Source organism: Schistocerca nitens, chromosome 2, assembly GCF_023898315.1.
Source record: "Schistocerca nitens isolate TAMUIC-IGC-003100 chromosome 2, iqSchNite1.1, whole genome shotgun sequence".
NCBI lineage: Eukaryota > Metazoa > Arthropoda > Insecta > Orthoptera > Acrididae > Schistocerca > Schistocerca nitens.
This window is the reverse complement of record NC_064615.1, coordinates 467,270,041-467,284,035: the sequence shown is the minus strand read 5'-3', so window position 1 is coordinate 467,284,035 and position 13,995 is coordinate 467,270,041. Positions and strand designations below refer to the sequence as shown.

The 13,995-nt window shown below is 39.8% G+C and overlaps 1 protein-coding gene across 1 annotated transcript in view; it reads left to right on the top strand.

The window, feature by feature from the left end:
• The window catches only part of LOC126234443 (uncharacterized), a 112,319-nt gene that overhangs the window by 56,647 nt on the left and 41,677 nt on the right, over nt 1–13,995 (top strand). The window contains exon 2 of the mRNA XM_049943137.1: nt 5,216–5,368. Within this exon, the coding sequence (XP_049799094.1) occupies nt 5,216–5,368 (153 nt within the window). The remainder of the gene's footprint in view (nt 1–5,215; nt 5,369–13,995) is intronic.

The following is a 13,995-nucleotide window of genomic DNA, read 5'->3' as shown; positions in this document are numbered from 1 at the left end:
TATATCTATAGTTATTGTCAGTCAGAAGACCTCCTGTGATACCTGCATTGGTATTTGCACTAAGTGTGACTGTGTCATCTTCAAATGATATATTGTTGAGTATAGCAAACTTGTTCTCTTTATGCTTCCTGAGCAAGGCAGGGCAGTTCTTACCCACAGTGTAGTGACCTTCCCCACAATGTAAACATTTTAAATTAGTAGAAAAACAGTTAACTGATGGATGTCAGCCATGATATTTACTACAGCAGTTGAGGCTATGCTACTGGCGGCTGATGTGCCTGAACCAGAGGCATTTGTAACACTGATGGACGAGTGGAAATTTGGATATACTTCACATTCAGTCACATGCAGATAAATTTGCTTGGGAAGCAAATGTGAATCAGATGTTAGGTTTGGTCTTTAACAATAGTTGGTTCCCCTTCACCAAGTATTTTCTTGGAGAATCTCTACTTCAACAGCTGAGTCAGTTTCATAAAGTATTTCATGTTCATAAAATTCTAAATTTACTCCTTGAATAACACCTTGCTTATGCACTGTGTGAGTAGATATGAAAGAAACTGAGTTGTGCTTTGCAAATAAATCTGACTGCATTTACTGGTTGGCTGTGATTGCATTTGTAACTTCAATTTTGATCCAGAGTTAATAGTAATAATTTCACCTTTACGAGGTGCATTCAAGTTCTAAGGCCTCCGATTTTTTTTTCTCTGGACTGGAAACAGATAGAAACATGCACATTGTTTTAAAATGAGGCCGCGTTCATTGTCAATACATCCCAGAGATGGCAGTACCATATGGCAGATGGAATTTTACCGAGAATGAGAACTGTTTTAAATAGTTAAAATGGCGTCGTTTTCCTTACTTGAACAGCGTGCAATCATTCGTTCTCTGAATTTGCGTGGTGTGAAACCAATTGAAATTCATCAACAGTTGAAGGAGACATGTGGTGATGGAGTTATGGATGTGTCGAAAGTGCGTTCGCGGGTGCGACAGTTTAATGAAGGCAGAACATAGTGTGACAACAAACCAAAACAACCTCGGGCTCGCACAAGCCGGTCTGACCACATGATTGAGAAAGTGGAGAGAATTGTTTTGGGGGATCACCAAATGACTGTTGAACAGATCACATCCAGAGTTGGCATTTCTGTGGGTTCTGTGCACACAATCCTGCATGACGACCTGAAAATGCGAAAAGTGTCATCCAGGTGGGTGCCACGAATGCTGACGGACGACCACATGGCTGTCCGTGAGGCATGTTGCCAAGCAATGTTGACGTGCAATGACAGCATGAATGGGACTTTCTTTTCATCGATTGTGACAATGGATGAGACGTGGATGCCATTTTTCAATCCAGAAACAAAGCACCAGTCAGCTCAATGGAAGCACACAGATTCACCGCCACCAAAAAAATTTCAGGTAACCGCCAGTGCTGAAAAAATGATGGTGTCCATGTTCTGGACAGCAAGGGCATAATCCTTACCCATTGCATTCCAAAGGGCACTACGGTAACAGGTGCATCCTACGAAAATGTTTTGAAGAACAAATTCCTTCCTGCACTGCAACAAAAACGTCCGGGAAGGGCTGCGCGTGTGCTGTTTCACAAAGACAACGCACCCGCACATCGAGCTAACGTTACGCAACAGTTTCTTCGTGATAACAACTTTGATGTGATTCCTCATGCTCCCTACTCACCTGACCTGGCTCCTAGTGACTTTTGGCTTTTTCCAACAATGAAAGACACTCTCCGTGGCGGCACATTCACCAGCCGTGCTGCTATTGCCTCAGCGGTTTTCCAGTGGTCAAAACAGACTCCTAAAGAAGCCTTTGCTGCTGCCATGGAATCATGGTGTCAGCGTTGTGAAAAATGTGTACATCTGCAGGGCGAATACGTTGAGAAGTAACGCCAGTTCCATCGATTTCGGGTGAGTAGTTAATTAGAAAAAAAATCGGAGGTCTTAGAACTTGAATGCACCTCGTATTTTCAGGATGATTCACTTGTATTAATTTCCCAACAGATATTTGATGCAATTTGCTAACACTGTCTAATTTACTTTCAATATAAACAAAGTGACAAAGTTGGTTTATATCTGTTGTTTTTAACTAGAGAATGTGTTTCATTAGCAGTTGTGCTAATAGCAGCACTGTAATTCTTTTCATCAGATTGTACAGAATTCTTTTGAATGGAAACACATTGTGTTGTGCTGCTAGTGAGGCCATTTTCCTCAACAACAAGCTGACTGTCTACCTCACTGGCTTGTTTCCTGTTTCCAATTACTTGCTGGACATTCATACTTAGTAAATCCTCGTGATGACTTCCTGCAGCATAAAGTGCTCTGGCAGCTGCTGTGGTAACAGTACCTTGGTCAATGTCCACATTCCGTGACATAGGTGGATTGGCTCCTTCTCTGTATGTGTCTTTACTCATGATGTATTGCAGAGAGCAGCTGTGAAATGGCATTTGGCTGGCAAAAAGCCAAACAGCAGACAAACATACACAAACACTGTGACAATACTTTAAAAAAAATATAGCGAGATTTACTGCACTGCTCTGGGTAAATGAGGAAGTGCTCACTACAAGAGCTCACTTCAAACTGCAGTCTGAACATAGTGCAATATTCATATCTTGTTACAAAGGTTGCAGTGTATCACAGCATCAGAAGTCCTGTGCATGAACGCTCACAAGTACTCAGTCAGAATGGTGTATTGTGAGTTTAAGCATACCTGGATTATACAGTAATGTTCTTTGTTCTTAAAATATTCCTAGATTTATGCAATTGCTAGAAAGAAAGAAAGACAATTAAGATTTAGTATCCATTGAGGATGAGACAGAGTGCAAACACAGTTATGCAGAAGAGACTGGGCTACGCTGTTCCAGCAGGCACTCTTGTGTCATCAGTGTCATCGCCAGTGTAACCAGAGCATGTAATGGGAGACATGCTTCTTGCAACTCACTTGTCATAAAGGACACACTGCAGGCAGGCTGCAGTCCTTTGTACGGGCTCACTGCTCTGTGTGCTGGAACTTTATGTGACAAGTCTCTCTCTTCATGGATTTACAGTACACCCACTTTGTGGTATGATGTTAGCACTGCTGTTGACCTACTTGTGCAATATCAATGGGCTGACTTCTAGTGGCACTGCAATTAGCCCTGATCTGGTATTTCATAAGTTCTTGGAAAGATGATCTTTTTTTTTCTTTTTGGCACTGGACAGCAAGAGCATTCCCAGTCAGGGACAGGGGAGGGCAGCTCCCCCTCCTTCCCCGATGCTGAGTGTCACTGCACCCACTCCACCTTGAGCAGTGTAACATTCTTTCATCTTCATTGGCATGCTGTCTGAGAGATGGTCAAGACATTTCTGTCCAAGTCTGTTCCATTCTTCAATGGTGGCCCTCCTGAGGTCATCCAGTGTATGAAGAGGATTCCTCTGGCGATGCACTGTAAGTTTTAACTGGCCACAAGATGATCAATCAGGTGCACCTCAGCAGATATTGCAGGTCATTCTGTTCAGCTGATTTCTGCTTCATAGAGGATAGCAGTATTCATCAGGTGGGCACAGTGTGCTCATGGTTTATTATCTTTAAAGCTAAACCCATTGCAGGACTGTAGCCTGTAAGACTACACAGTATACTGTATTCTGACCTGATACTGTGTAGCCCTCAAATTACCTTCAATGAAGACATGAAGCATCCAACATCTGTTCACATTAATGGCGTGAAACATGATCGACCCACCTACCTACTGAATCTGTTGACAACATGCCTAAGATGTGCAGTGATTGTTGTCACTTCCACATTCTTCTATGACAATCATCAGATAAAGCCTGAACTGATTGGTGAGGGCAAATCAACAATATTGACTGAGATTCCATTTCAAGTGTTCCCTTGCCCACCTTCTTCTCACACAACTGTACCGGGAGTGGGGGTAAGGGTTGTGCCATTGTTTGTGATGGATGTCTAGAAGTGAAATTGATCATGTGGAGATGATTGATGCCTTATCAACATTGCCTTACCACTTGCCTCCAAACGGGCAGCTTGCTGTTCCGTTACAGTCTCCTTTGGGGTACCTATTGTTGTAATGGTCTTCAGTCCTGAGACTGGTTTGATGCAGCTCTCCATGCTACTCTATCCTGTGCAAGGTGCTTCGTCTCCCAATACATACTGTAGCCTACATCCTTCTGAATCTGCTTAGTGTATTCATCTCTTGGTCTCCCTCTACGATTTTTACCCTCCACGCTGCCCTCCAACAATAAATTGGTGATCCCTTGATGCCTCAGAACATGTCCTACCAACCAATCCCTTCTTCTAGTCAAGTTGTGCCACAAACTCCTCTTCTCCCCAATTCTATTCAATACCTCCTCATTAGTTATGTGATCTACCCATCTAATCTTCAGCATTCTTCTGGGGCATAATTTGTAGGCAGTGACTGTCAGCTGATGTTATTGACTGCAGGCAACATTACAAAGCAGATTTTCAGTGTTCTGTGTATCAGAAGAGAGGCTGTAGGTCAAATGAAGCCAACTAATTCTACAGGCAACATCCCGTGCTGATAACCCTTCTTGCCAGAAAGTAACAATGCACACACAGTCTCAATCAGAAATGACTCTTCAAAGCTTGTTGTCTGACAACGGTTGACATCCTTTCATCCTGGTATGGGAGTGATCTACTGCTCCTTTTTAAACTTCCACACCCCATCCTTCTTTCCTCCCCAGGGAAGGAACGAATAGTTCCAAAAGCTAGGACTAGTGTTTTTACTTTTAAATATGTCTATGGCAGCACTGGAATGTTGCCTCCTGAAGGTAAACTAGTTACTCTGTCTGTCTGTAATTTTATGTGCCAAGATTTTACTTGTGATGTGATGAAAAATATACTGCATAGTAACTGTATGTAACTGTTATTGACCCTAATTTCTTATCATCTGTATAACATTATTCATCAATTTATTGCTTTAGGCATACATAGGAATATGACTGTAAAACTATGTTCTGTATTTAAAAATGTATAGCTCCATTTACAAACATGTGTCATATTCTGTGTACTAGTGATATATTCACATCATGCATCAATGAATCTCTAAATAAAGTTCTGTTTTAAATTTCAAAGTGAATGAACTAAAATTACACGAGAACTTCATAGTGTAATTCTGACTTTTTATGTGTTACACATATTATTCATTTTCAGTTGTTTTCACAGTTGAAATATCAGTTGGTGTATGTTCCAGAGAGAATATTTCTTTTACATTGAAGAAATGGATAGCACAACTGCAGGAGATTATGTAAAGATTCCAGAGATGGATGTGGTGAAGTTAAGTAAAGAGTGTTCCTACTTAGATGGATCTCTCATTATACAGAAGGATCTACCAGACAACACAATGGTGAGTGTACAATCAAGTGTACATAGAAGTAGCAATGGGGCACATCGAGGAAAACCTGCCAGTTATTTGCACTGTGTGATGGCCTGGAACACAATCTCAACATCTTCCATTCACAGGCGATGGTCTGCCATATGACCCACTGCACACATATAATCTATACAGAATTGTCATTAGAGCATGCACTTTTTAATTTCTTTACTAAAATAATTCTTCATTCTGATAAAAGGTTGAAATCATTCCTCGGTCAATCTTAGTTGCCAAGAGATGCATAAAATAAGAGAAAGGTGACAACTCATTCATAGCAAACTGATGCAAGGAACATAGAAACATGTAACAGAGTATAGTATTCATACTAGTTTTTGAGCTCTTGCTCTTATTCTTGTAAAAGTACACACAACCACACACACAACCATACAGACATCCAAACATATACTCCCATGGAAAGACTGATTAGTGCAAGCAGTTACCTGATGGAGGTGGAGAGGAAGGAGGAAATGATGTATGAGACAAGGAGGAGATATAGGATAGAGAAAGGTAGGTCATTTGACAGATGACTCAATGGCTGCACAACAAGACAGAAGGAGTTAAGAGGCCAGAGGATATAAGACAAAGAATGAGGGAGAGGGTGGGCAGGGAGGGGAAGGGAGAGAGGGAAAAAGGAGTGGAAGATGGAGATGAAAAGGATTATAGAGATGGAAGAGTGAAAGTAAAAGGGCTCAAAAATGAGGGTGAGAGGGGAAGGAGGGAGGATTAATGGAGGGGGGAAGAGAGAGGGGGGGAGGGAGAGAGAGAGAGAAAGAGAGAGAGACAGAGAGAGAGAGAGAGAGAATGCTCCCTGAAGGAGGTGGGAGGAAGAGTGATGGGAGAAGGCAGTACATGATGTGGACAGGAAGAAGTGGTGTATACAGAAGAGGGAAGGGAAAAAATAAGGTGAGGCAGTTGGAAACAGGCTAGTGAAGGTTCAGATCAGTTGACTGCAGGAGCAAAGGATATGCAGGAGAAACAGGTCCCACTTGTGAATATCAGAGGAACTTGTGCTGGAAAGGAGCGTCCAAATGGCTTGCATACTGATGCATCTTTTGAAGTCATTAGTGTTGTGGGCCACAGCATGTTTGTAACTGAATGGTCAAGTATATCATTTGCCACAGTTTGGTAGTGACCATTCATGCAAGTACAGAAACCACAGCAAAGCTGATACAGAATTTGGCTACTTTCACGTGCTGCCATGCTTTTTATAGAGTAGGGGATGAGAGTGACTGGAATGTGGTAGGAGGTGGTGGGTGGGTTATTGGTCATGCACTTGGGTCAGCAACATGTGAATGACCCATGTGGTGCATGATTGGGAGCAGAACTGGAATCCAATCCTGCAGTTCTAATGCCATTCCCTTATCGTTGACCCAGGTGCAAGATCTCACTCATAACCTACCCACCATCTCCTAGCACTTTCCAGTCACAATCATCTTCTCTATAAAAAGCATCATGTGAAAGTAGCCAAGTTCTCCAAGTTCTGTATCAGCTATGCTATGGTTCCTGTATAGTTTTTTATGTTAGTATGACAGTTAATGAACTGTCTACTCATATTAATGTCCACTGCCAAACTGTGGCAAACCATAGACTTAACCATTCAGTTCTGGACATGGTCTGCACCACAACACAAATAACTTCAACAGCTGCTTCATTATGCAAGCCATGTGGATACTCCCAGCACAGGTTTCACTGAAATACACAGGTGGGACTTGTCTCTCCAGTATACCTCTCTCCCTTTCTCTGTTCTTCCCTGTCTCTCCCTGTCACCTCCACCTTCCTCTCCTTTCCTCCCCTCCCTATGCTCTCCCTCTCTCTACCTCTGATATGCTCTATCCTCTAAACTTCTTTCAGTTTGTTCTGAAGCCACTAAGTCACCTCGAAATGACTGGGTGTTTGTGTCGTCCTCATCATTATATCATCATTCATGAAAATGTGGGACTGGACTGAGGAAAAATGGGAATTTGTACGGGTGCTGATAACCACGCAGTTGAGTGCCTCACAAACCAATCATCATTATCATCACTAAATCGCCTGATGAAAGAGCTGCCTCACGCTATCCCACTACCTGCTCCTCACCTTGCGCATCATTCCTCACCCCGTGCATCATTCCTCACCCCCTCCCCACCTCCTTCTGCCCTGGCAGCTGCTATCAAAAATCAACAGTCAGTCTCACCATGGCCATGGGTCTCTGCATTTTGGTGTCTGTGTGGTTGTGTGCATGAATTTGGATACTTCTACTAGAGAAAGGGCAAAAGCTCAAAAACTAGTAAGATACTGTTTATGTTGCGTGTTTCTATGTGCCATACATCAGTCAGCTATAGGTGAGTGGTTGCCTCTAATTCAGATCTTTTTCTCTTGTGGTGGCTGGAGACTAAGCTAGTAAATTCCTCGTAATGCTTAACATCTATGGCAGGAAGCCATCTTCTGGATTCCATCCTATTACAGCTTGTACTGATACCAAATTTTAGATTCTGTGTCCAAGTTTATGGCGCATTGCTTATTTATTAATAATTGGAATGTAAAGTGTATTGTATGAACCAGTTGTCAGATAAGAATTATCAGCTGTTGCATAAGATTTCTGTTGTAGGACAGATGGTAGAATTATCCATAGAGAAGTAATACGATTCAGTTGTCACTGGCATTCTGGCATTCTGAGACTATTATTTGCTTGGAGTTTTTGGTTTTAGTTGCAGTACATCCCTTATTATGTTTATGTATGTATGTGTGGATATATTGTACTGAAGGTGCACTTAATCAAGAAAAGAAAACAATTGAACTTGAAGTAATTATAGCTTGAAGCTAATAGAGATGCACCAGTGTCTGAATGTGTGTCTACTGCTGTACGCTAAAAAATTTTGTGTCATGAATAAGCAAAAACCGTCTTGCTAATTCTTGCAAGTCTTAATTACTAGAGCACAGATTACTGTTCTTATTGTACCTCCAGTCTTACAGAACATGGGCATATACCATTCAGTCTTCACCAAATATGTCTAGCAATAAAACTTTAAACTAAAAAGAATATTAAATCTGTAGTGATGAAATCTCATTGATCTTGTAGAGCAGGAAGCAACTGCCGATATCCTCCAGTTGCCTGCAAAACGTTTACTATTAATAAATAGGAACTTTTATTGGATCCTTGGACACTGATTCTGTATAACTCAGTGCACATTTGGTTATATGATGCACATCCATTCACAGATTTCTATTAATAACAAGAAACACTTCTAAATTCCCTTGACTGTTCTTGCAGATCCACCAGAAAAATTCATCAACCAACTGTCTGAAGTTCCCATAGAGGCTTAGTGCAATTTACTTCCTCAAAATTCAGTTCAGAAAATAATTGAGATCAATTGAATTACCTCTTTTTTTAGAATTTCCATATTTTCTCACATAGGTTTACAATGATAAAATCTCAGATCTCTCTCTCTCTCTCTCTCTCTCTCTCTCTCTCTCTCTTTCTTTCTGTATACAACTCTGTACCAGTTTATTTTTTACAAAATGGTGCTCAACAGTCAACAATTATGTGCATCTGGTATGCATAAATCCATACATTTACACTCCTCTACAGTGAGCCCTTTTTTTGATTGCAAAATTTTTACTATAGCCACCGCATGCCGGTTATCAACTCTATTTTTCAAAGTAAATGCATCTCTCCCACAGGCAAAATGTGATGACTCGACATTTTTTACCAATTTTAGATTTAACAATTGAAGGTTCGTTGACCTGTCAGCTAACTGGATTGGCTTTAAAAATATAAACAAATAAAATATCTCAGACTGGCACAGATTTGGCCAGAATATTATATGACCCCTCGTGGGAGTGAAAATATTGTTTACAACTTTTTACAAACCCACTCTGTACTAGCTACAACTTTTATTGTGAACAGCAATTTAAGGAAAGTTGTATTAGTAAGATGCTCTCATCAAAAATAGCATGTATCTTACTTAATTTTTAGTAGCAAGTTCTGCCCTACTTCTCCTCTCAGGTTGGAATGTAATTACCAAACATCTTTTACAATTGCCAATTGGTATGTCCAGGGCACTTTAAGATTTCTGACCATCTGAGCTAAGACTCTGAGGAAAACAAACCATGGAAAACCTGGAATAAGATCATCCTGTGTAAGTTACATTCATCCTTCATTAATGATTAATCATTTTCAGTCATTATTAGATGTTACAATTACATGTAAATTTGATCCTTGAATATTAAATCTCAATGTAGCTCATAATTCTTAATTACAACTGTTACTGTATTTTTAATCTTTTGAACAAAGACATTATTCTCACAGAGAAGCTAGGTATTGCATGATCTGGTCGATGTTGAAAAGTGTCTGTTCGCCTCAGCACTGCAACCTGGGTGGGGTTGTCGATGGATCAGGATTGGGTTGGTTCGTGCATTGGACCAGGTGATTATGGTCTTGCATCGGGATCAGGAATGGGGTATGGTGAACATGAAAAAAAATGAAAAGTACAGCATTTCGACCTCTTACCCACTACACTCTTGTCTCTTCTAACAACCCTACCACAACGAAGGTCAAAAATTAATTATGATTGTGGTGTTGCTCGCACTGCTAAATACTGCATTTTCAGGCAACAACAAAGTTACATTATGTGGCAGGTGTCATTAGAGCACAGTTAATAAAGTCATTTCATGAAATAATGGATAAACTAGGCACTCATCTTTTCATGTTTCCCACGCTGGTCTCGTTTTGAAATCCTGGCTCAATCGTCGAAAATCTAGGTAGTGATGATTCCAAGCTCGGATGCAAAGAGGCCTAGGTTTTATTCTGCGATATTCAAAAGTTTTATAGATGTGTTTCACAAACCATTCTTGAAGATTAAACCTTTGAAAGTTAGCACAATGGTGATGTAAAAAAATAATCAGCACTCCGAATTTAAGTTGCACTTATGTTTTTATTACTTTTGTTGCAATATCACGTAGCACACAAAAACATCACTTCACAATACAAAACATACTTGAAAACATCTTCCTCACTGTTAAAGTTCACATTTTATAAACTGACTACAATTATCGTCCTTTCAATATGACGTCCAAGACTTGATTCTCTCAAGTTCCGACTCTCTAATAACCGCTTACGCGCCCAAAAATCAGAGTTACAAGTACGACAAAGATCATAGTGACAAAAGAAAGAATACACATAAGAATAATATGATTGCAACATAAACATATCGATGTATCAAAGTACCTCTACATTAATGAAATCAAATCTGAATATTGTCTCAGAAATATGTTAACTACTTTACAGAAATACAGTAGAATATTGCTGGTATCGAGAGGTTGAGTTGAGGTGCCGTAATGGTTGCATAATTAAAGTACCATTACACTCTGAATGAATGGGGTTAGTGGATTGTTGTGCAAACATGTTTCTGCCCCGACATGGTATATTCGGATTGACTTCCACTTTATATCAGCTGGTAGATTTGTATCACTCATAGAACACTTGTTTTATGTCAGCGTAGGTACCATTTCCAGTCAGTAGTATCCATTGTGTATTAATCCCAACATGACTTAACTACTAGAAACTTTCTCTTCATTAATTCATATTGCTCGTACCCCATCAACAGTCACAAACTGTCCTCAGGCACTCACAAATACACTTCAGTTCTTAATCAACTTTTTGGAAAAGGTTGGTTGGTTGGTTTAAAGATTAAAGGGACCAAACTACAAAGGTCATCGGTCCTTGGAAAAGGTAACAACATTCATATGTACTTACTTTGTTTGTCCATTTTGTTATTATTACAATGCAATTACTTTATTGGCTTTTGTCAAATTCCATTAGGTTAAGTAATCAAGCATTTAATAATCCTTTTGAGCCTGCATCTGAATCTAACATAACCGAGTTCAGCCACCATTAGTTTATCAGATTACATTACATGAAAAGGTTGAGACCACCCATTAAAAGTCAAGCCAACCACAAGAATATGACATGCACACCCATGGTCTTTGTTAGGGTCAATACCATAAGAATTACTCCCTGACCTGACTTATATCCACAATGTTGAGTGATTTATTGTCCCAAAATTACTTGGGTACTTATATTTTCTAGCAATAAAATTAGCAAGCATAACTGCTTATCTTATAATTCTACAGATCTTTGGTTTCATCAGTATTATTGTCTTAAGCATTACACATAAATACTATAGCTGAAAATTAATTTCTGAAAAGGAAACATGTAAATTCTACATACATAATTATAACTGAACTACCAGTGGTTTGGCTGTGGTTAACTAGTGAAAAAAAATCATGACACGACTTAATAGCACTACCAATTTCTACTACTAAAGAAAGTCAAATTAATGAAATTCACTAATCTTACAACTTAAACTTAATTTGAATTAGTCCCCAAGTCTAGAAAATGCCTTTAAATCATCTAACACATGTAGTGAATCAAGTTTTTTCTCTGTCTCTCTGTATAAAACTTCTTTATGTCTTGGTGAGGGTAGAGCCCCTCAACCTTCTTCATTCCTGGGTATGCCAATAAGTACGCACCAGGATGTGGAATTCTTACAATCTCAAAAGGACCTACAAACAGCACCTGCTATTTCTTATTAAATTTCTTCAAGAGGGATGCCTGTGGGGTGGGTTCGTAACAGCACCTTACCCTCACATGAAAGGTTTGCGCTCTTCTCAAACTACTGTCATGCTTTAGACTCCTCTTTGTGGCCTCTGTGGCTATGTTAAGTTAGACTATTTGTAGTTTTCCTTCCCAATTTGGTTTCACATTCTGTAATTTTGGTAAACTAGTGGCCCATTCATTGTTATCTTCTTTTCTAAACATCAGTTCTGCAGGTGTAAATCTTGAGGTATGAGGTAGATTATTCACAATTTCCTCAAAATCTGGTAAGTAATCTATCCAGTTCATTTAGCAATTTGGACAGTGAGCCCTCATAAATCTATTGAGCTTTTGAAATATCCTCTCTATCAGACATGCCTGAGGGCGGTATCTTGATATTAATATTGGCTTAATTTTGTTTTGCATTAACGTTTTCCTCCAACTATAAGAGGTGAAGTTGCTGGCATTATCTGACAAAACTGCTTGTGGCTTGCCCACTTGCGGTATATACTCTTGTACTAGCTTCTGAAAAATGGTTTTACACATGGTTGTTTTCAATGTATATAACTTAACATATTTTGTAAATACATCTAGGAAACCTACAATAAATCTGCATCCACCTTGCCGGCCGGGGTGGCCGAGTGGTTCTAGGCACTTCAGTCTGGAACCATGTGACCGCTATGGTCGCAGGTTCGAATCCTGCCTTGGGCATGGATGTGTGTGATGTTCTTAGGTTAGTTAGGTTTAAGTAGTTCTAAGTTCTAGGGGACTGTTAACCTCAGATGTTAAGTCCCATAGTGCTCAGAGCCATTTTTTGAATCCACCTCTTATTCTTAGTAACAGCCCGCATACGTCAGTGGATACCAAAGCTAATGGCTTCTCTGGAAAAACTGAATGGAGTACTCCCATGCATCCTCTGTTACTTGGTTGCATTCTCTGGCAATTTGTGCATGATCTGATTATTCTCTGTACCTTCTGCCACAAGTTGGGGAAACAGAAGTATATTCATAGTTTATTAACACACTTAAGCACTCATAAATCGCCCCACACCAGATGTATACAGTGTATCAATTTAGTTTTGTAGCTTTTGGGAATGCATACACACCAGTTACCACTTTCAGTATTCTGTCTGTGAGATAATACTTTGTTTGCTACTCTAGAACATTGCTTGAAGCCTGAATACTTGGCTTTTCCCAACATCTGTTATATACCATGTCAAAGTAAATCCTTTCTTTGTAATGATGACATATCCTGATCTAGTTCTAAACAATATCTCCATGCTGTTTGTTTCATCAACAATATTGGAAATTCTCCCCGTCTCTCATCCAACGTTTCTTCGTGTTCTAATTCCTCTGGAAGTCTAGGTAGGGCAACTGCGATTTGATTCTCCTTTCCCTTAAAATATATTGTATTTGAAATCTATACTCCTGCAGCTACATTGTCCATCTTAATAGCCTCGGTGTAAGTAACTCGCAAATGGCAGGAAACAAAGGACTTGATGATTGCAGTACACTGCTGCCTGTGCTCCACATAAATAATAATGGAACTTCTTAAAGGCCCAAACAAATGCCAAAGCCTTAAGTTTGGCAGTCATATATGCCCTTTCACAACTTGGTAACACCTTGCTTGCAAAGACTAAAGGACAGGATGTTGATTGACCCTCAATCCCCAATTGACTTAATTTGGAACAGACATGTTCCTAATCCTACATTCGAGGAATCGGCCAACAAGTGAAATTCAGCTCCATATCCAAGTGATATAGTAATCTTGCATTTGCCAAAGCATGTTTAATTTCCCCAAATACATTCTGACATTCATGTGTCCATTGCCAAGAAACATTCTTTCTCACCAGACTGATTAACCACTCTGCATTCATAACTCGGTCTTCTATAAACTGGCAGAAAAATGATGCTGAGCCTAAAAATCCTTTGAGCTCTTTCTTATTCCTGGATGGGAGATAATTGTTAATGGCACTTATCTTCATGCTGTCAGGTAAAATTCCTTTTTTGTCTATTGTGTGGCCCAA